The sequence below is a fragment of the Centrocercus urophasianus genome, unplaced genomic scaffold (genome assembly GCF_019232065.1).
Source record: "Centrocercus urophasianus isolate 14NV4802_14NV808 unplaced genomic scaffold, USGS_Curo_1.0 seq_33, whole genome shotgun sequence".
In the NCBI taxonomy this organism is placed as follows: Eukaryota; Metazoa; Chordata; class Aves; order Galliformes; family Phasianidae; genus Centrocercus; species Centrocercus urophasianus.
The window spans coordinates 3,538,549-3,559,593 of record NW_024884900.1 but is presented as its reverse complement, the minus strand read 5'-3'; the positions used below and the strand labels follow the sequence as shown (position 1 = coordinate 3,559,593).

Sequence of the window (21,045 nt, the reverse complement as noted above, 5' to 3'; positions counted from 1 at the left end):
CTGGCTGGACCATCAGACCTGCCCAGAGCTCTTCCCTTGCTATTCTTTTACTCTTCAAGGCTTTTTGTATTTTAAGGTCAGAAACTGTTGCAAAGCGTGCTGTTAATATCTACTACAATGGGATCTTCATACAAGAGGGGAGGTTGGTGGCAGGTTGAGCTCCCTAGGGAGCCCTGAACTGTAGATCTCAATCTTCTCTTTGATCCACACTAACCTAGTTGGGCTGATCTGCAAAGCCTATTTTCCGAAGACATAAAGGGAAGAAAATATGTTGGAGCTGGCATTTGATGCTGTGAGTTTACACGTGAAGCTGGAATACTGCTTTTAATTTCTTTTCTGTGTTTCCAAACCCAAAATCATGAGTTTATGTTAGCTTGTGAATATAACAATATTTCACAAGTTTTTTCACTTGCGTTTATATGAAACAATTATGTTTATTTATGAATATGTATATTGAATTAAACATTTCTATTTCCCCTTTAGGTATTTACCCTTTTCTCCTTCGTGCTGTTCTCTGTTCCACCTTTGAGCAAATATATGTGCTTGAAAAGTCCTGATGGGATTATCCAAATAGTCACATGAGGGAAGTCATATGGAACATCAAGGCTTGGAGAGGGAATCTGAGAGTCTGAGGCATCTCTGATGAGTTGTTCATGTGAAATTTTAAGTTGTTTCTTCCTCGCCCCAGGTGAAACCTCTTCATTCTGTGTGTGTCCTCTCAGTGTGATGACAAGATGAGGTGCAGCTGACGGTGGCTTTGCTCAGGCCTGTGATGGACCCACTGTGCTCAGCACTTCAGCAGAGGGCAGCATACAGGAATGTTACACGACTGTATTTCACTTGGCCTGTGCAGTGACTCGGTTGTTATCCTGCATTGCAATGTTCTCCAGACAGGGTTCTGAAAGGCAGATTGTTCAAACCTTGGAAGTAATGGTTTTGCTTGAAATCCTGGTTTTGTGTGTCCCTCCAAGATTTTGAATAGGCTTCAGCTGTCATTTTTGGCAGTGCTGATTGAAAACAAAAGCCAAAGGTTTTTGTAGCTCAACTTTATTTTGTAACACGTTGTCAGTTCCTGAGTCCTTTCTGAAGCAGGAAGTGGCTGAAGATGGAAGCTGAAAACAGTGAGATTAATCCATTCTTTTTTACTCTCACACCTACCTGCCTGCCTCTTTTCCTTTCCCAGAACTGCAGCAGCCCAAGAGACAGAGAGGAAGAGAGGACAGGTTTACTGATCTCACGGAAGAAGGAAAACCTTTCCATTGTACCATGAGCAGAAGAAAGCACAGCAGGTTTGCAGTGCTGGTAGCTGGCTGCTCTGCAGTCCTTGCCTCTCCTGGAGCCCATAGGCTCTCCATGGCTACAGAGGGCTGTGCTGGGCTCCATTCCAGCAGTACCACCTAACGTTCTCACTCTGTAGTTCTCATATCCATGAACTGAGGCTGCAGCTTTCCTACCTTTCATCCAGGTTCTAAATGTAATGATTTCTTACCTATGAGATTTTAAGTTGTTGGCTTTGAAAGGACATTACAGCAATAAATTGCTTTGTGAAATATGCCTAAATCCAGTGGATTTAGTTGCTTTAACATCTATGCTTCCCTTGGCTTATGAATTTAACCAATTTTATGTTTGATAGTGCAGATATTTTTTTCTTCTAATACTAAAAAAGAAAAAAGGCTTTCTATGCTGGAGAATCTGTCACTATGATGGCAGACAGCTGAAGTATTAATAACAGGTCACATTGTGGAGATGGCAGCAGGTTTATGGGAGGTAAAATGGGAAAGTCAGCCAGCCTGACTCGCTGGTTTTTCTTCAGGTCAGGAAGACTGCAGTGATATAGACACAGATTTACAGAAGATCTCCTTTTAGGATCAGCAGGCCTGTTCCTTGCGGCTCTGATTTGTAGCTCAGGGAAAAGGAGCAGGATGTGTGGTTTTTGAGCTGTTTGATCCTCTCTTCCTTCTCTTTAACATTTTATATCTCAAAGTGAACATCCTTTTTGACCACAGTTCCTTCAGTTTTGTCCCACTTCAGTGAGCTACCGGTTTCCTTCTTCCCAGTTTCCCCAATACTAGGCAAACTTTTGCTTTGATCTAAGAAATCTAAAATGCACTCGTGTTGTGGGCTAAAAAAAGATCTGTGTAAAGTTTCAGACATCATCATCTCCCAGGGATTTCAGCCGTTGCTATAGGAGCCCAAACTCTCATTTGAGAGACCTTTCCAATGTGAAGAAGTTGATACTGGGGAAAGTTGTCATGGAAATATGCAGCAGAAAGGGAATCTCAAGGTGATAATTGTTAGCTGCCTTAGCCAGCTCGCAGTGACTTGGTGGCTGGAGATCTGGTCCTGCAGATTCTTTGTTGCATTCCACCGGTCTGGAAGGCTGCAGATTCAAACCTCAAGAAATGCACTGTTTGACATTCATAGCTCTAGTTCTCCCAGGAGAGCTCTTCATCAAAGTGAGCTTCTTACGTACCTGCATGCACATAGCAGTGTGACACTGGGGCTGCCCCGCTGCTGTTAGGTGGTGCTGCGCTGCTCGGACCTGCAGTGCCACCGATGTCCCCTGCAGGAAGGAAGGCCCTCTGAGTGCCATGGGCAGCAATACGTCCCACAGCCCGGCCCTGCTGCGGTAGTGAGCCACAGCACAGCCCCCTGTTGCACTTCTGGAGGGGTTCATAGAGCTATTGCTGCTGAAATGTGGCGGTGGAACAAATTTTTAAATGACTAAAAGTAGCTTTTTGTGCCAACTTCAGTGCTGCCTCAGGTTTGAATGGAACGAGCGCTTTGTGTGCAGCCAGGAGGTGTAAGAGCAGATCTCTGGATGCTCCCTGTCCACTTACTCTGTTACCAGACCCAGGTCTCTGGTTTCAAGCTTTTTCTGCTTTTTCTTAATAAAGCTTCTTGATCCCTAATAGAAGTGATTATGGGAGAGCTGCCTTTGAATGTCTCATACTGGTGTTACCATGGTAACTGCTGCAGGGGTTTCTTGCTGGGAGAAGGCTTCCAGCTCCCTGAGATGCAGCGGGGCAGCTCAGGCTGTTTGCACGCTCTGAATGAGATTACCCACAACATCAAAGAGGAAATACATTAGTTCTTCACTTTGATAGTGAATGTTAATGGTAATGGAAGGCTGTAAGATTGATGTTTCTCATATTAGATGTCCTCAGGTGAGAGAACTGAGGTCGGTTATGTGGGCAGTGAGAGCCCAAACTTTTGGGAGCCATGCTAGGAGCATGGCTTTCCCAGCAGCTCCTACAGCAATAGGGAAGCTTGGCTTTCCTTGATCAATCCTGTGCTTGACCTTTCCATTGATACTGCCAACAAGTGAACTAATTAATCTTAATGAAGGATATGGAATTGTGGTACTCACTACAGGAACAGACGTTCCTATTCAGGTTTATTCAGTCTGTAGTAGAAAAAAATGATCTGCCTTCTATGTTCTCTTTTCTCTGTATCCCCATACTGTGGCTGGGCATCATGCTAGCACTGCTATTTGGGCACTACCAGAGCAACTTTGCTGTCCTGAACTTCCTAATCTTCCCCTCTGTCCCACACAGCGGCTTCCTTTGCCAAGTTCCTTGGTTGTTCTTGGCCAATCAGTCCTCATTTGCTCTCTACCAGCAGTAGTTCCTTTTGCCTTCCCCAAGTGATGGGTTCCCAGGTGTCCCTCGCATTCCCTCCTGCAGGTTTCTTAACGGTTATGCTGTATCACAGCCATTAATGCTGGAGGAGATGAATCTCTGTGTTTGAGAGCTTCAGCTTTCAGGCAGCAGCGAGTGCAGTCATTTAAACAAGTTGACTGGAAGCAATCAGTTGCTGAATGTTAATTTAGATTCCCCCTTTTTCCTGCATTTGATTAGGCCACCAAAGCCAAATCTTTGTGCTGCAGGTCTGGGTGCCTATCAGTAACAGCAGGCCCAGCTTCTGCAAAGCTGCTGACTTCCTATTGGCTGGGGGCTGAAATCAATGAGTGCTGTAGATCCTTACCAGCTCTTGATGCATTGTCAATAAATTAGGTGCCTTTGTTTCACTGTCTTTAAAACAGATAAGGGTTACCAAGCTGCTGGTGCTGTTTAAACTATCTATAAAAAAAAAGAAATAAGAAATGCAGAGTAAGAACAAGAATGGAACTTCAGGATATTATTGTATAGAGAACCAAATCTTGCAAATAGCTTTTTTTTCTTCTGAAATCCTGATCTTCATTAGAGGGCATGTTAGTCTTCTGGGGTTTGAGCTCCTTGTGCTTCATCACTTTTCTCAGTTAATTTGTCCTAGTTCTTGTGGTTGCTGGGCTCCCTGTGATGCACACTTTGCATCCAGGCATGCCCTGCAGTTCTGGTTCCATTCAGGGTCTGTCAGCACTTCCAAATCCTTCCAAAACAAAGCTGGCACCTTGGCTCTTTTATTTCTATCTCCCTGAAATGCATCAAGAAGTTCAAAGCAGTGGGATGGGGCGTTCCTACTCCATCCCATTGGGGTTTCTGCTTCGAAGGCAGCCTCCAGCACACACCATCTTTGATCCATAATTTTCCTGCACAGCTCTCCATTGTCAGTGATCAGCAAAAACTTAAAGAAGTGATTTTTCTGTTCATCTTTCTAATGGATGCCTGTTCTGATTCCTCTCCTGTGAGGTGATCAAATGCTGGCTTCTCCAACATGAAGTCTGTCCCGGCCAATAAAGAGAGAGAGCAAATCGGGTTGTGCAGTACTTTGCCTGTGTAGGTAGTAGGAACTTGCTGTGCAACTTGAATATGGTAATTCTGTGTTGTTAATGCTGTGTTAGAGCCTATGCATCAGAAAACTAACAGTGAAGAGCAATAAAGACCAGGGGTGTTGTTCTTCTAAGTCTTTTAAATTTCATTACTGGAATAAAACAGTTAAGTGAGAAAGAACACTGGAAGTCTTATCTCCCCTTTCAGGGAAGAGAGCTGAGCATTGCGTTTTTCACACACTGAGATGTATCTGCATTTTGAACAGAGGAGCAGCTGTAGTAACACTGCCTTTGGTTTGCTGCTGTGCCTCTTAGGGCTGAGAATTTTTCTCTGCAATTTTCAGATGTCCCTACGCCAACTTCTCTAGATACGTGTGTGGAAAAAAGCAATGAGGCTTTTATTTTATATGTATGTATTGCAGAGAGCTTGTGAATATTTCTTTGCCATGTAGATTTCCTTCCTCATTCTGTCATGTTCTGTGGGTTGGATTTTTTTGGTGGATAGATGTCTATTAACTCTTCAGTGATTTGGATGGAGATGACAGAAATACTGCAAGATGCTGGCTCCTCTCACAGACTCTTACATTTGAATCAGGCAGTTTCCTAATTCTATTTTTGACGTACTTTGTGGCTGTTCCCTTGGAAATTTTCAAGTTGTTGTCTGGTCTTCTGAAATTTTGGCAATAGGCAACAAAGGAAGCTGCTTTCAAGCTGCTTTTTCTGTCTCTTGTAGCACTCCATGTTCCATAAATCATATCTGCTTTCTTCCAGCTTTAATGATTCTAGCTTCCTCCAGCAGAAATGTTTGCTCTGGTTGCAGGTCAAAGCTGGTAGCTGTGCCACAGGGTACGTGCTGCAGGTGTACACATGGGGAAGTGACACTGCAGGAGAAAATCTGAGTTCCCCCATTGAGTGTATGCAGTATTTCTTGTGCTAGTGGAGCCTTCCTGGCAGCAGTTCCAGGACTTTGCCTTTTCTATCCGCCCATTCGATCGGCAGCAGCATCTTGTTAGCTGAACAGCGGTTGTTTTTGTCGGGATGGAAAGCGGTGCCCCATGATTCATTCTGCACATGTCTGCTGGCTGCTTGAACTTCCTGACATCTGTAGTGGAACTGAGAAAATAAAGAAGTTTGTATCAGTTACAGAGGGGGAGGAGGAAAGGGGAGTAAATACTGACCAAAGCCACGGCCTCAATCCACTTACACCCGCTGTCTGGTGCAGACTTTCCCTTGTAATTACTCTTGGCACATTACTGTCTGGAGTTATAAAACCAAGTCTTATAGCTGAATTACAGACTTGCTTTATAAAAGATGTTGTTATTGACATAATAGCCTTGCTTACGGAATCTCTGTCTCTGTAATTAAGGTTGTTCCATGCACAAAAGCAGTTAAAAATAGTATAAATGTCTGTAAATGCAAAGATACTTTTCATTTGTTCCTCCTATGAGCTTTTTTTTTTTTTTTTTTCCATGCAGCATGTATGCTTGAGTCTCAAATGAGCTGTGCCACTGGAAGTTCTGCCCTTTGCCCATTCCTTTAAGTTATGTGCTATCCTATTTGTTCCTGTGAAACTACACCAGTGATGCAGGTTGCACCACAAAGCACCTGCAGTCATCACATGCAGGGTTATGAAGGTGCACTGGTGAGTGAGATTCAGTCTAACTTTTGTCCCTTGTTAGAAGAGCTGGTGGCTTTGACCAGCATGCAACCAGTGTGCCATCTGTTCATGTGTTTGTCTGCTGGCCAGACTTACTGGTAGGGTGAGAACCTGGCAGTTTGTTTTTTATTTTTTTATTTTTTAACAAAGAAATAAAGAAATTCATATTGCTGCTGAAATTTTCTCATCCTGGCTGTGTGAAAGTAATTATGGTTAATGCCCTGGACAGGCCGCAGGCTTTCTTTATGACCTCAGCCAACTCATTTTAGCTGTCTGTTTCTGGGCTCTTTGTTCATTAAACAGAAATGCAGTTTTTCAGTTCAGAAGGTTTTGTGTTGAATAATTCTTTGGTCTAAGTGAAGAGATCAGATGAATGTAAGTGCTACTGAAAAACCCAATAAACAAATGTATGTCTGGTCTTGTTGGGCCTGGGGAAATTGTGTGGCTCTATTCTAGCAAAACTGAAGTATGTAAATGCCGTCAGTACTTTTCATTTCTATTCAGCTCTGAAGGTTGTCCAGTGTCAGAGCAGAGCTTCTTGCAGCCTGCCTTACTGTCTATGCATGTGTCACTGAAAGCAGTGTTGCTTCCTTAGGAGGAGAAACGCCGTTTGTGTAGATGGCAACACCTGCCATGGCTTGGTTAATATGAATGACAGGAAGTACTGCTCTCTTATCTGAGCTGTGAATAATCTCAGACTCTAAATATCAGATGTATAGAAATAGGCATTGATAAATTCTTCTGCCTGTGATGACCCAGTCCGTCCTCAGGTACTGAAGAAACTGGCAAAGCAGGCTGAGTCAGGTTGGTACTGCAGGTATCTGAGCTCTCAGTGTCAGCTGTCCTGGTCGGGTGAGTGCTTAGGGGCTTACAGCTGATCGTGGGTGCCTGGCACCCACCAGACATTGACCAGTGATGCTCTCAGTGCCTGATCTGTCACAGCCTCTGACACTTTCCTTCCTGTTTTCAGAGACTACATTTTCTTCAGAAAGATTAAGCAAGTGGGTTGTTGATCCCCCTCATTCTAGTCCTTAAATAGAGACCAGACTTCTTGGTCAGCTCAAGAAAAGTCACTCAGGACTGACTCCAGCTATTTCTGCTAGTGTGTCTGCCCAGGGTCCAGATCTGCTTTTAAGGATGGTGAGATATTGAAAGAAAACTTTGGTCTGCTTTAATCCGTGAAGCATCTCTGTGCTTTTGAAATGGCTTTCTTGAATAAATCTGCCTTGCTTTGATGAAAATATAATATTTCTCTTTCCCCTGAGTAAGCAAGTGTGCATATATGTGTGCGTGTGTGTGCTGAATGCCAAAGTGCTGGTGAAGCCAGCTTGCTTCCGTATGTGAATCATTTCTCAAGCAGCTCTCTGTCTCGCTGCAATGTGGTTTTCCTCTCAGGGAAGCGCTCAAGCCCTGTATTTTCAGTCTGGCTTGCACATGCTGTCAGAAGCTAGTGGGAGACAGTTTTCTTCTTAATGCAGAGAAGAGGACAAGCTTTCACTGTAAGTATTTTACTTTCTAAGCTGGGAATATCTGTATCAGGATTGTAGGAATGTCGGCACGTCTTAGAGTGAATGAGCCTGTAATGCTCAGCAGTACTTTTTTTGTATTTACTCTAATTAAACTGAAATTGCATGAAACGCAAATATGTAGAGTGCAAACAATTCTGTGTTACAGAAAATAGGCTGGGGGTGATCTAGAAGTCATGACAGCTACCAAAAAGTGAATCTGGAGAGCTGGCTACTGTGTTTTCTCCTGCGTGGCTTCAGAGAATTGGGTGACAGAAGGGCTGAAGCTATTTCTGTGCCTGCATCTCCTTTCTTCTCTGGGAGCCGAGTGTTGCGTTCCAGCAGTTAAACCAAGCAGGAGCATGAGCAGGCTTTCCTCTGCTACTGCGTGTTCACGCAGCCCACTGAGGAAAGGGCAGAAAGGAACAAGCTGCTAAACAAATAGCTTTGGCAGCTCGCTTCTCCGCAGGGGACCAGTGACAGCACTGCAGAGCCTGCCAGACAGTCCCATCCCGTAACACCAAAGCATGCAGCTGCTCTGGGTTTTGCAGGGCCCTTGAGCTGTACCACTTTGACAGGTGGCCTTAGAAGTATACTCTGGGCTGAAGCATGTTTGTAATAATAGCAGTGTTTATATAGCATGTAACATAGCTTTGCAAAGTTGTGGAGATGTTAATTACCGTTCTGTATAAGTAGCAGTAAGGGATTACTGGTAGAACTGGTTTGAAAACAGGGATTCTCTACCACCTTCTCTTGTGTGCTGTCTTAAGTTCTTATGAGTGTCCCCTACTAGTTCTTTGTTTCACCTCCAGGATGCTGGTCCACTTCTACCCTTTCTAAACTGTGAAGCACTTTCTGTCCCTGTAAGCTTAGCTGTGGAGAGGATGTCTGATTTGCAGAAATATGCTGGGTTTTTTCACAGTGTGGCAGATGACTAACGCAGGGATACCTCATCCTAACGTGCACACATGTACTACCTCTTCACTTTCCTCTGTTTTAAAACAATTTCATTTCGTTATGCAGCACACCACAGTGGGTCCTTTAGTCCCTCAATGGTCCAGTAACTCATAGTCACAAACCCCTGATACTGTTATTTAGATCTGTTCAGTTCCTGTTCAGTATGACTGTTTTTTAAATTCAAAAGTCTTCTAGCTTCTCCTTCAGGTTTAGAATTTACTACTGTTGCCTTCCCAAAGTAGCCTTTCAGCTTGAAGTTTACAACATCACTCGTAAAAGTTCAGGAGTTCCCCATTTCCTAATTTTAATAAACGGCCTTCTCAGCACCTTGACGGAGGATAAGTATCTCCTTAAGGAATGGCTCCCAGATCTCAATTATTTCCCCCTGTTGTGATGGGTGGAAAAGGGGAATCAGGGAAACATCCCAACATGTGGCAATATTTTGGAGCTGAGGGCAGAATCAGGAGGAATCTCGAGGCAGTGCACTGGCTGTGGTGTCACCCAGCTGTGCATCACACACAGAGGAAACTTGCCAGTCTGTGTTTATGTACCAGTTAGTTGTACTGTGCAGTGACCTGCTGTGCATCTCTGCCATCCTAAAAATGGGCTCATTCCTTCCCTTTCTTGTACCTCTATCTATCCTCCTATGCTGCAGAAAAACGTAATTGCAGGTAATTACCCAGAAAACCACTTATAATTATTCTTCATTTCTCTAGCAATTATATAGCTCTTGCTCTATATAAAATGAAACCTTTTCCTTCTCCTTATGAGTTGACAAAACATAAGTGTTAACCGTATGTGTCACTCTCTTTGTGCTGCATTCACTGGGGCAGCAGTTCAAAGAACCTGGGTTAATGGGCAGTCGCTACTTTGAAATGGTTCAAAAACATTTTGTTCTCAATGTGCAATATACTGAACATAAATTAAACCCTTATATTCAAGGCAGGGACGTGGTGGGGAAAGCCCCGAGTGACCTAATTCTCTGTGGTGATGGCGATTGCAATTCCAGAAGCTAGGAAATTCAGGATCATGGCATCATTTTCTCCCTTCTGGGGAAGATTGTCATTTATTGTGCAACCTGTACATATGCCTTCCATGCTTTATGTGCTTTCCCAGCTGGAGAACATGCTGCCTGTGCCCACTTCCCTTCTTTCAGTGTTTCCATCCTACCCTGCACGGTTTTTTTTTTCCTGATGTGCAATGATCAGTAGCACGGTGCATATGGGTTCAGAGTTGCCACATTCAAGTTCATATCTCTGTCCTGCAGTTAGTGGAAGACCCTACCTGCCTTTTGGATGAGACAGCATCCACTGCAACCAGAGAAGCACAGCAAACTGCTTCCTGCAGGCCAGCACATGGCTGTGCTTCATCAGTTCAGGTCTCGTGCCATCCAGCTGGTAGCTGCTGCTGTTGTCTGGAGGACATGCGAGCAAAACGCTGACAAATCAGCTGATATCTTTGCTTCCCTATCCCTGTATTTTCTGTATGATGGAAGGTCACTGGGAGGTAGCACAGCTTCTCTTCTGAGATGCGTGGTGGTGGCTGGTTAGATAATCAGCGTGAGGAAGGAGGGGGTGGAGAAGATTGAATATCCATGGACAAACAGAAGATGGTTCTCAGCTGTTTCAGAGCACAGCGTTAGCTTGGTGGGTTTCTTGTATGATTTTTGGTCCTGTTTTATAAATGATCAGGAATGTAAAACAAGGAGAAAAGAAATACAGCTAAATATCTCCTCTGTCCATACATGCACTTGAGGGTTCTACTGTAATTTCTGTGTTCTATATGGGATCTAACTAAGCAAAAAAAAAGTCACAAATCACAAACTCCAGGGAGAATGTGTGTAGGGATGAGCAGCAGGATGTGTGCTGCTCTGTCTGTGCCTGGAAAAATCATCAGTGACATCAATGGCTGGTGTGGGAAGAGAGCATTTTGTTCTGAGCAGCGCTGAGAAGCGGAGCTGTGAGGTTGCTGACCTGGAGCCTGTCAGCAACGTTGGGATGGGTCAGGAGGTGGAGTTGCTGACCAGAAACTCGTCCTTTGTGGCTACCTGGAACTGTCATCACTTGGACCGTTTCTGCTGTTATTTACATGTCTTCATAACCATCTGGTGTATTTATACGCTGATTAATACGTATCTATTTTAGAGAATTACGAACGCTGAGAAATAAGCAGGAAACGCTTTAAACAACACAAACACCAGAGATTGTCCTACCTCAGTAACCAGTGGTGCAGAAACTGTCACTGAGAGGTAAAGGGGGGGTGTCCATAGGCTGTGAGCTTCTCACTGGTGCTGTGAAGGGAAGGGGGAGGAACTGGCTCTGCTGTAGTTCCTCATGCTGTGGAGGAAGGGAGCCCTGTGCTCTACTAAGAACGTTCTTATTTGAGGCTGTATTGAAGGCTTTCTTCTGAGATTTTTAGGAATCCTGCAGAAGAACAGATTTTGTTCTGTTAGTTGCTTGTTCTGTCCTTGAAAAACGCCTCAAAAAGCAAACAATTTTCAGATAATAGCAGAGAGGTTGGAGGTGTGACCCTCCAGCTGTATCAGAACTACTGATGGTTAAATTCTTGGAGTGCTGCTTTGTTTTGTATTCTTCCAGTGATGAGTTAGGTGACCTTGGGCATGCTTTTCCATTTGTGCATGTTTTCTGTCTAAAATCAGTCTAAGATTTTAACTCCGTGCAAAACTGTTTGGATTCTTTCACTGCCTGGCTGTTACTTTTTTTTTTCTTTTTTTTTTTTTTTTTGAGCTACTGAAATTAAAAAAAAAAAAAACAAAAACACAAAAACATCTTTGCTTGAGGCATGCATAAAACCAACCATTTTTTCCCTGCTGTAGCAGTCTGGACATGAAAATCTCAAGGTGTTGTCTTGTTGTTTTGTTCTTTACCATCAAAACATGAAAATGCAACCCCAAATGCAATGGGAAAGTATGTCTACTGAGATAGACCGGAGGAATCAGCTGCCTGAGTGATTGGGGTCAGGTTTAAAATTGATTCTCTGTTTTCTATGGCCAGCAAGAGTGTCAGGTGTGAGGTGCTGGCACACTTTACCTATTACCTATTCCTCTGGGTTGATTTTTGGGCGGAAGAGGGTGATCTGACTTGTGGTTTTGAGGGATTTTTAATGCAACTGCAAGGAAAGTTAAGCTTTGCACTAGAAAAAGTTCCAGCAAGTCTGTTTGGATGAGTAACAGAGGATTGGTGCTCTGAGATAGTATGCTTTCAGTAAGTTTGATGCTAATGGAAACTAAATGAAAAGAGGATGTTGAGGACAGAAATATTACACACAGAGCTGAAAGGAACTGATACCTAAGGAAAGTTGCTAATGATGACCACAAGGGAGTAACAGATTGTTTTTGATTGTTTGTCTGGTCTTCCTTGCAGATAGCACATAAAAAAGCAACCCCCACCCTGGCAATTCCTGTGTCAGACTGTGGGCTTCCCTGTTGTTGACCTGGCTGGGTTCCAGGTATCAGCCCGAAAACCAAACATGACTCATATGGAAGCATCTGTCAAGCCTGAAAATGAATTTATGTGAAAGGCAGAAAATCATTCTGCTTTAGCATAGAAGGCTGTCCTGCTGTACAGCTTTCTGCAGGCCAGAAGGGAAGGTCTTGCACTTTTTGGAACTCGCTGTCCATCTCTGTGTTCCAGCTGATAGTTTGATAATAGAGTTTGGTTAGGTTAGGAGGACAGCATGAGCATGATGCAAAGTTTGCATGCCAAAAACAACAACAGCAAACAGGAGAATTGTTTTGCTTTCATGAAAGTTTGTACTGAAGGTCCTGGAATAGTCTGACATCTTGATACAATAAAAGTAAATGAATTATAGGAAAATGGCACTGGGCTGGGGCTCTCAACCAACCTGACTAACAGACAGCTGTCCTTTGAGAGTCTTCTCTCCAAAGGTGGTCCTTTTGGCCTCATTTTTCAGAAATGGGCGTTCATGGGTCTCAATGAACCTCAACTCATACATTACTCATTACAGGTGAGTGTTATAAAGAACGTTGGCAATTATTCTTCTCATTTGTTTGACCAAAGCAACTTGAATGATTCTGCTTTATAGCTGGGCTGTTCTATAGAGTAGGCAGCATTGCACACAGAGATGAGCACTGAAACCTAAATCATGTGGAATACAGGGGTACAGAACTCTGTGCACGTCCTCCTTTCTTCTCTGGGACTTTCTTATGGAAATTAATTTCTGCAAACGTTACTGAGATCTGTGTACTGAGCAGTGGAACTGCTGGGTTTCCCGGTTGTAGAAAATTTCTGTTGCCGTTCAGTTCAATCTAATTTTATTTAGTTATTCAGAGGAAAGCAGCCTTTGACAGCCAGCAGAATGTTTCCTAGAAGTTTGTTCATCAAGATGGGTGGATTCCTCCTTTGATGGATAGCCAAGCCTTGAGATCCAAGGGACCTGCTGTTGTTTCTGCTGATGCTGACTGCCTGTGGAGTTGGAATAAATTCTGTATCCAGTTTTTCTAGCCGTAAAATGGGAACCATTCTAGGCTGGTTTTGAAAACTTTTATTAATAAGTGCATGCAGACTGACTGATGAAGGATTGTCTAGGTTTTCCATCTTTAATAAAACAATAGCACTGTAAGTAAAATGGACCATTTTTCCACTCTAAAGCTTCCTCTGGCAACTTCCAAGATAGTCCACATCGAGATTTTCCAAATCCCCTTAAAAAAAACAGTGAGTTAGGCTGTACTGTACAGTATGGCCTGAACTGTTAGAGACTGATGCCTGCAGGGAATCCTGAGAATTACTGGGAGGAAAAGCCCCATCAGGACCAGCTTTCCATTTTTATAAGCCCTCCTGTTATTTCATTTGCAGCGCCCATTTCTGACAGGAAGGACACTCAGACACCAGTGTTCTTTGAGTAGGAAATAATTATTGAAAATATGTTTCTTAAAAAACACCTTCAGTCTAATTCTGGAAGTTACTGGTAACAGAATTGATTTTTGCTGCTCTTAAGCAATACGTTCTTGGCATGAGCCCCCACTTACTTCAGCATGGGGTTGCTCCTTGTCTTTGGTTCATGTGCATTTTCAGAGCACAGCTCCAAGCAGAGCGTTCTGCTGGGCTGTAATTGCAGCCCACTCAAGAGCTGCTCTGGCTGACAGCAGAGAGAGGCAGGGCTGGGATCTGTTTGCTTCCTAAGGAAAGCTCCTGGAAAATGTGAAGAAAGAAATGAAAATTGTAGAAATCTGGTCATTGCTTATGAAGTTGTCATCTGGGAGAGCGAGCAGGAGTGTGCTCATCTGAATGTGTGAGACATGAGGGATGCAAGAGCAGTGATTTTTGTCATTGCGTTTGTGACAGCAGCTTCACTGCATCTCTTGTGTAAAGGAACTTTTATTTTTATTATTATTTGCTTTTTATTTACTTTTATTTATTATTTTCCAGATTTCCCTCTGTGGGGAGCCTAGAAATCAAGTCAAAATCTCTCTGGGGTTCTTCTGCAAGGAAACGCTGATATTTATTTCAAATATAGCAGGCTTCTCTCAAAGCATTGTACACTAACTGGGAGCCATTATCCACTGGTGCACAAACACAGGTTCTGTTTCATGCATGCTAACTGTCTGCAGCCACAGGAGATACCCAAGTGAACATTTTCTTGGCAGTTCATTGCTGCCTGCCTAACTCTGTCCATGAGCCATTACTTGATACTAAACTTTTCTTGGTTTATTTTCTCGTAATGCAATAAATTGTATTTTGAGGCAAAGAGAAGCAGATGCAAACTCTTGGGATGTATTTCCTGCTCCCATCAAAGCACAGGACCATTTTATTTGATTTCTGAAGTAGTTTTATTTGGCACTTCTCTGGAAGCAGTGCTTCTAATACTGCGTGTCACCTGCCTGAGAGCGAAACCTGCATAAGAGGTGTGAAACTTGTCTTTATTCTTTGAAGAATGAAGGCTTGTGGGAAATACTGGGGTTCCACTTCACAGATGGAAACCTTTTTATCTGCAGTAGAGGTTCAGGTCAGTCAATGGCATCAGAAGCATCAACTTCACGTTTCGCAAATGCTGATTCCCGTATAAATTTGTGAAAACTAAACGCTGAACAAATCCAAACATCCTCTTCTCAGTGTTAGTTTCATCTCTTTGATGTGGTCCATTATTATTAAATCCAGATGGCACAACTCAGCTATCACCACTCGATAAAGCTGCTTTGCTGCAGGCTGCTGGCTGCATATGGCTTCAGGTTTGTTTTGTTTTTTGGTACCTCCTCCTTTGGCTTCCAGCATTGTGTCCTCATGAGCATCTCTCTCCACTGCAACTTCAAAATGCCACGGGTGACTCAGAATTAAATTCTTTTGGGCACCAAGAAAGCATCTGTGCATCTTAAGGCAAGAAAGTATGAGGTAATTATGAGGAAATCCAGCGGGTATGTGCAACCACTGACTGTACAAAAACCCAGATCTGCATAATTTGGAGATTAATCAGGAAGATAGCTTGCATCTGTAATTGCTTGTTCACCCATATAAATACAGTGAATGTATGCTCATTATAAAGCAGTTTATTACAAACATGCAAGCACTGAAGCTCCTTAAGGTAGATCACAGAGTCTGGAGATGCTAAATATTTTTTATTGTAATATGGTTTACGTGTCTGTCCAGGCTTCAACAAAGCAGCCAGCTGATCAGTACGATTATCAACAGAAATGGTACTGCTTTCTTCTCTGTGAGATCAGTTGATGGCTCTATGCTGTGTATGTGTTAAGAATTTTAATGGAGGAATATCTGTAGTTGGTAATAATGCTAGCCAGTAATGTTGTAATTTCTTTATTGAGCAGCTGACAGGTTAGAGCTGCAGGGAAAGCAGGCAAACCTTGCAGGAAGCACTGAGGATAAACAGCAGCTGCCACTTGCTGGCTGTGGTCTGTCAGACAGCAGCACAGCACCTGATGTTCCCTTCGCCTCTGTGCTGCACAGCACTCCTTGAACAGACCATGGTGGCACACAGAAGCTGCTGTGAGTGCTGACTGTGTCTTGTCCCTTAAGTGATTTGCTTTCCATGTGCTCAGTGAATGCTATTTGCGAATGTGAAATCATGCGGAAAGTAAGCTGTGGGATAAAAAAGTGACCTAAGCCCTTCTATTGACTCAGCCAGGAGGAAATTGTTTTGGCACCTCTGTCACAGGGTTGCCATCCAAGGTCATACCTGCCCAGCTGGACTTCTGCGTGATAAACAGCAGGCACTTACTGCTTGCTTCATGCTTTCCCCTTGATGAGACTTTGATCTCTTTGTAGATCTTTGGATATTACCTGTTTACCGTAGAAATAAGTTGGCTTCTGTCAACACGGGACTGATATGTAACTGCGTCCTGTGTCTATTTTAGAACTGAAGCTGAAGAAGAGAGATGTTGCTCATACTGAAGTGTGGAGGGATAGCAGGCAGTCTCCTCTCCCTCCCACTCCCAGCCCTGCAGGCTCGTGGGACTTCAGGAATATAGATATAATTATTTTATTCTGCTCCTGGTTTGGATTGGGGAAATGGAGGGTTGAAAATGTATGGATTTAGGTCCACAGGAGTTGAGCTACTGAATTCTCAGCAGCCTGCTTACTGAGAGAGGCAGAGTAGTTGTTCTTGCTGGCAACTCAGCTATAATAAAAAAAAAAAAAAATCTATTTCCTGATCCTGGCAGGATTTCTCTCTTGCATAAGCATATCTCTGAGGAATAGTGGATCTGCTTTTTGTTTTATTTGCAAGAAGTTATTATTTTTACCATGGTTTGTAGATCTTGGTATTGCGAAACACATCTTCATCACTGTGGCAACATCAGCTGACCGATAGGTTAAAGATATAATATTCTCTGTAAGACTGAGGAAATTTGCTTCTCATGTGGCTTTTTTAAAAGAGTAGTATTTCAGTTGAAGATGTTCTAGATCTAACAGTGAGAAAGAGTTTTCTTTTTATGCCAACGTTGCCTCAGTTGCTGTAGGTTTTCTCACACGTGTCCTCAGTTGCTCTTTTGTTGAGCTTTGGCATTCGTGGGTTTTCTGCTGTGGTTGACAGATGTTTCTGACTTGCAGAGTCCCAACAGAAATCCTTGTTCTGTCTGTGTTGTTTCATGTTTCCAGTCATTGTTAAAAGTATGAATGGCTGCAGCCTGTATACTAAAGAACACTGTAGGCTGAGGTCTTATGTTTATAAAAGAAGGAACAAAATTTGACCAATCCTTTTCAGCTCTTTAAACTCATGCCAGGTATCTCAGCTTTGCTCTCTCAGATGAAAAGACACTTTTTAACACTTTCTTTTTTTTTTTTTTTTTTTTAGGGTCTGTAGACTGAGTTACTGGGAGGGAGAAAAAATGAAGAGTACTGCCAGGCCTTGGAGTGCAGTGTCAAAGCAAGGAAGTCATGGGGTTGACAGAGGAAAGTCACTTTCCACCACTTCATCAGGGATGAAGACATCCAAGTCCTCGACTTCACTCGCCTTCGAATCTCGGCTCAGCAAGGTACTGAATCCAGTCGGGGCTGTGCAAGCATTTCTGCCTTGTTTTTTGCACCTCTAAGGGATGCTGCTGAAGAGACTAGTCCAGAAATTTGATACGATTGATTTGCATATATGTTAAATGCAGAGGGTTTTCTTCCTAATTACAGCTAATATTTTCACACTATTGAACACCTGCAAATGCAAGATCATCAGTTTACATAGGTCACTCCGAAAGTAATGCCTCCGATTTATTTCCATGGAAACTGTGGCAGGCACCAAGCACAATAGCACTGCTTGATAGAGCAAATTCTCAGCTACAAAATACAATTTGTCAGCACAGTCACCACCATTAGCTATGAACCAGTGAAGAACGTGAATCTGAATGCCACACTTGTTTAAAAACAGAAATAAAAAAATCTGCTCCAGTGAAGGGGATCCATTGGCCATGACATCACTGCTGAAATGCCTCACTGTTCTCACATCTTCTGTTTGGTCTCCATCATCATTCAGCAAGCACTGAAGAATGCCACAGGTGCAATTTTTTCTGCATGGAGGTATTAGGCACCTTTGCCTCATGTGCACTGCATGTCAGTGTTTTGTCAGACTGCCTCTCTGCTGCCATCTGTTGCACGGCAACAAAGTTCAGTCAGTCCTGGTGGAGAAGTTCAGCCTCTACTGCTATGCCACCAACATCTGCTGTGAACATCATGGTCCAACATCATGAAATAGGAGGCATTGCTTTCAGAGCATCCCTCTAGTATATTTGAAAAAAGAAAGTTAGGAAAAGCTAACAGTTGCTGCTGTAAAGGAGGATTCATTGACTAAGTTATGTAGAGAGGTTGCTGAGGTCTCTAAATTGTCAGAAATTATTCCTTTCTGCTTCTAAGGGGGAGCTGAAAAAACTTCTGGCAGAAGGTGAAACATTGTTTGGTTTCCGGAAGCAGATCAGCAGCAGCTTCTGAAACTTGCATGCTCATGGGGTCCAGGAAGCCACAGACTGAGTCAGAGACAAAAAGGAGAAAGAATTGGAGTTGAGAGAGATCTTATTTTGCTTTAAGATTTTACGTTTAGAAACTGTTAACTAGATGAACGTTCATCATCATGTGCATTCTTTTTCAACCTGAGCAGTGGTTTTCAGCCTGTGGCTTGTGGACCCCCCTTGTGTCACTAAAAAACCTCTAAGAATTTGGTTTTGATTTGTGAAAACAGCTTAGGTGTCACAAACTGTGAAGGATAGGAAAATACCCTTCTGAGGAGTCTCTAGCTTTGGTCTTTTAGAATGCTTTACTTTCAAGAGAAATGCATTCAGGTTTTTATCAGAAGTACATAAGCTGTGAGAGGTACAGAAATGGGGAAGCAGCTCACCAAAAGTTCTGAGATTATTTGGTACTTAAGTGTTCTGCTTTAGAGTAAACTTAAAAGCAAATCCCCGTCCCAAGAAAGGCAGCACAGCAACAACAGTTCCTTGCTTTCTCTTGTACAATAAGTCATGTGAATAATATATAGTGATATCATATACCATTTTTAAAAATATACTGTAAAGCAGCATGTAAGGCAAATAGTTCTTCTTTCATGACATGGAATGTGTCAGCTGGCACCGAAATGCAGAGACCTAAATATTTCAGTAAATGTAAACCAGTGAGGAAATCCAATGGTTGCTGTTCAGGGCAGCATCTGAGAAGCTGGCAATACCCAGTACTCTACTACTGTAGACTTTTTTCTCCCATCATCTTAGTTACTTGCTAATTTAAACACTTGTTCCTGTTTCTCATCTTTGGTCTTGAAACAGTATCGTCCCTTAACCCACTTCTCAAAAATCTAGAATGCAATACAAGTTATATAAAAATAAATTGAAAATAAGATAGGATTTTTAGCAATATTTCCACTGGGTTACCTAATGAAAACGGTCCTTTTCTCCCATGAACCTGGCTTTTGGGACGGCTTCATGGGAATAGTCAATTTCTGATTCTTCTGGTTGCTCACAAAATCTCTTTCTTATAGCTGAAGAGGGCGTGCAGCGATGATATGCTTACAAAACCGGGAGTGACAGCAGCTTCTGGAGTTTCTAGACTGAAGAAGACCATTACAACTGGAGCAATTTCTGAGCTCGCGGAGAGTCGGCTGAAGCCCAGCACAGGTTGGTACAAAGTCTACTTGGTGTGAAATGCGCCTGGTTTGCTGAGAACCTGTTTGAGTTTTCCCTCTTTTCACCTTGTAGCACAGTTATAACTTACCTACTGTAATATTCAGCATACAGAACAGGAACCTGTTGTGCCTTACGGGCTCGTGTTTAGGTGTATCCTGCTTGGTCAGTAACGCAGGGGAAGAAGAAACTGAGCGCTGAGTGGCCACGCGGTGGCACTGGCTGCCTTCTGGTAATTCGGGCTGCCAGGGGAGATGCGCAGCTCGCAAAAGGACGCGGCCATTTGAAAGCTTGTTCTTTACTTACTTAATTTTCACCCTATGTGTATACAGCAATCGCTTTTCCTTTAATTGATTGAGCAGAGGAGTTATCAATCTGTCCCTGGGACACAGCAGAATTGCAGGAACAAAGAGCCAGCGCTACCATCTTGTGTGGAGGTTGTCCTCCTAAGCTACATTGCGGCATGTTCCCTCCCTCCGTGCCATCCCCACCAGCTTGTTCCTATTGACTTCAGATCTAAGCCCATTTCTAAAGGCAGCGACACCATCTGCATACCAAGGCCTTCTGAGCAAATACTTTGTTTTCCCCTAGGAGCTCGGCAAATGCTTTCTTTTGTCTGCTCCCTGGTAGCATTTCCAGGGGAATGTGAGATGTTATTAAATTTGATCATGACCTCGCAATTTGTCACAGCCTCTGCAGGGTTTGGCTGTGAAACAGAACAATGAAAGTAACCAGAAAGAGAATTCTCATTCAAGCTTTTGTTGCTTTTTTTTTTTTTTTCTTTTTAAGATATGCAACCCTGTAGCCCCTAATGGAAATGATGCATCTTAACAACCCAAACACAGATCTTGTTCTGCAGTTAATTGGTGTGTAAATCCTCAGCTTTAAATGTTTAGTTGTATCCACAGACATTTGAGATTTTCCAGCCAATAAAGAGACATGATGCTAGCTAAAGATGCTTGAGAGAGGAATAACAAGGAGAGTAGAGAACCTGCACAGAGAATGCAATACAGGATCCTGGGAATACAGCCAGGGAAACAGCACTGCAGGGAGTTCAGAATGAAATACATGTGTCAGATACAAAAATACTAGCACTGGAATAGAGAGCCTCCTTCTGCATTTGTGTGTAATAACCGGATGGAGGGGAGGGGAACTGAGATTTATGATGATGACTGCTTTAAATACATGATAAAAAGGTTTCAGATAAACACTAAGAATATGTTATCCCTCAAAATTTTCTTTGAGCCTAGAGAGGAAAGCTCAGGTCTTACAGGAGCTACGCACAGCAGTGTGGATGTTGTATGTCTTAATTTTCACAGTGGTTTCATAGTCCAAAAGATTGTTTAGAAATCTGCCTAGATTCTGAGAATATTTGTCACTATCATGGCCACTAAAAGACTAGATATTAGTAAGCAAGGTTACAAGATGTAATTCTAGATGGTTGCACTGTGGAAAAAATACCAGAAGCATATTATAATACAATGTATCATTGCTTAGAGGGAAAATAAAATAAAATCAGTTACAGAGAACAGAACATGTTGCTGAGAACATTAAGTAGAAAGAATGCTAAGTTTCAGCTGCTGTCCTTCATTGAAATAGCATCACAAATAACCTCTGATTGTGATCAAGA

General features: G+C 42.8%; 1 protein-coding gene across 6 annotated transcripts in view; it reads left to right on the top strand.

The window, feature by feature from the left end:
- SPECC1 (sperm antigen with calponin homology and coiled-coil domains 1) overlaps positions 1-21,045 on the top strand; it is a 78,048-nt gene that overhangs the window by 1,163 nt on the left and 55,840 nt on the right. For 4 of the 6 annotated variants that reach the window (XM_042830042.1, XM_042830048.1, XM_042830047.1 and 1 more), the window contains exons 1-3: positions 7,735-7,867; positions 17,114-17,294; positions 19,274-19,409. In XM_042830042.1, coding sequence (XP_042685976.1) covers positions 17,148-17,294; positions 19,274-19,409 — 283 coding nt within the window. In that variant the 5' untranslated portion in view covers positions 7,735-7,867; positions 17,114-17,147. Of the gene's footprint in view, positions 1-7,413; positions 7,509-7,734; positions 7,868-17,113; positions 17,295-19,273; positions 19,410-21,045 lie in introns of those variants that run through there. The other 2 variants (XM_042830044.1, XM_042830043.1) reach the window with 2 other exon arrangements.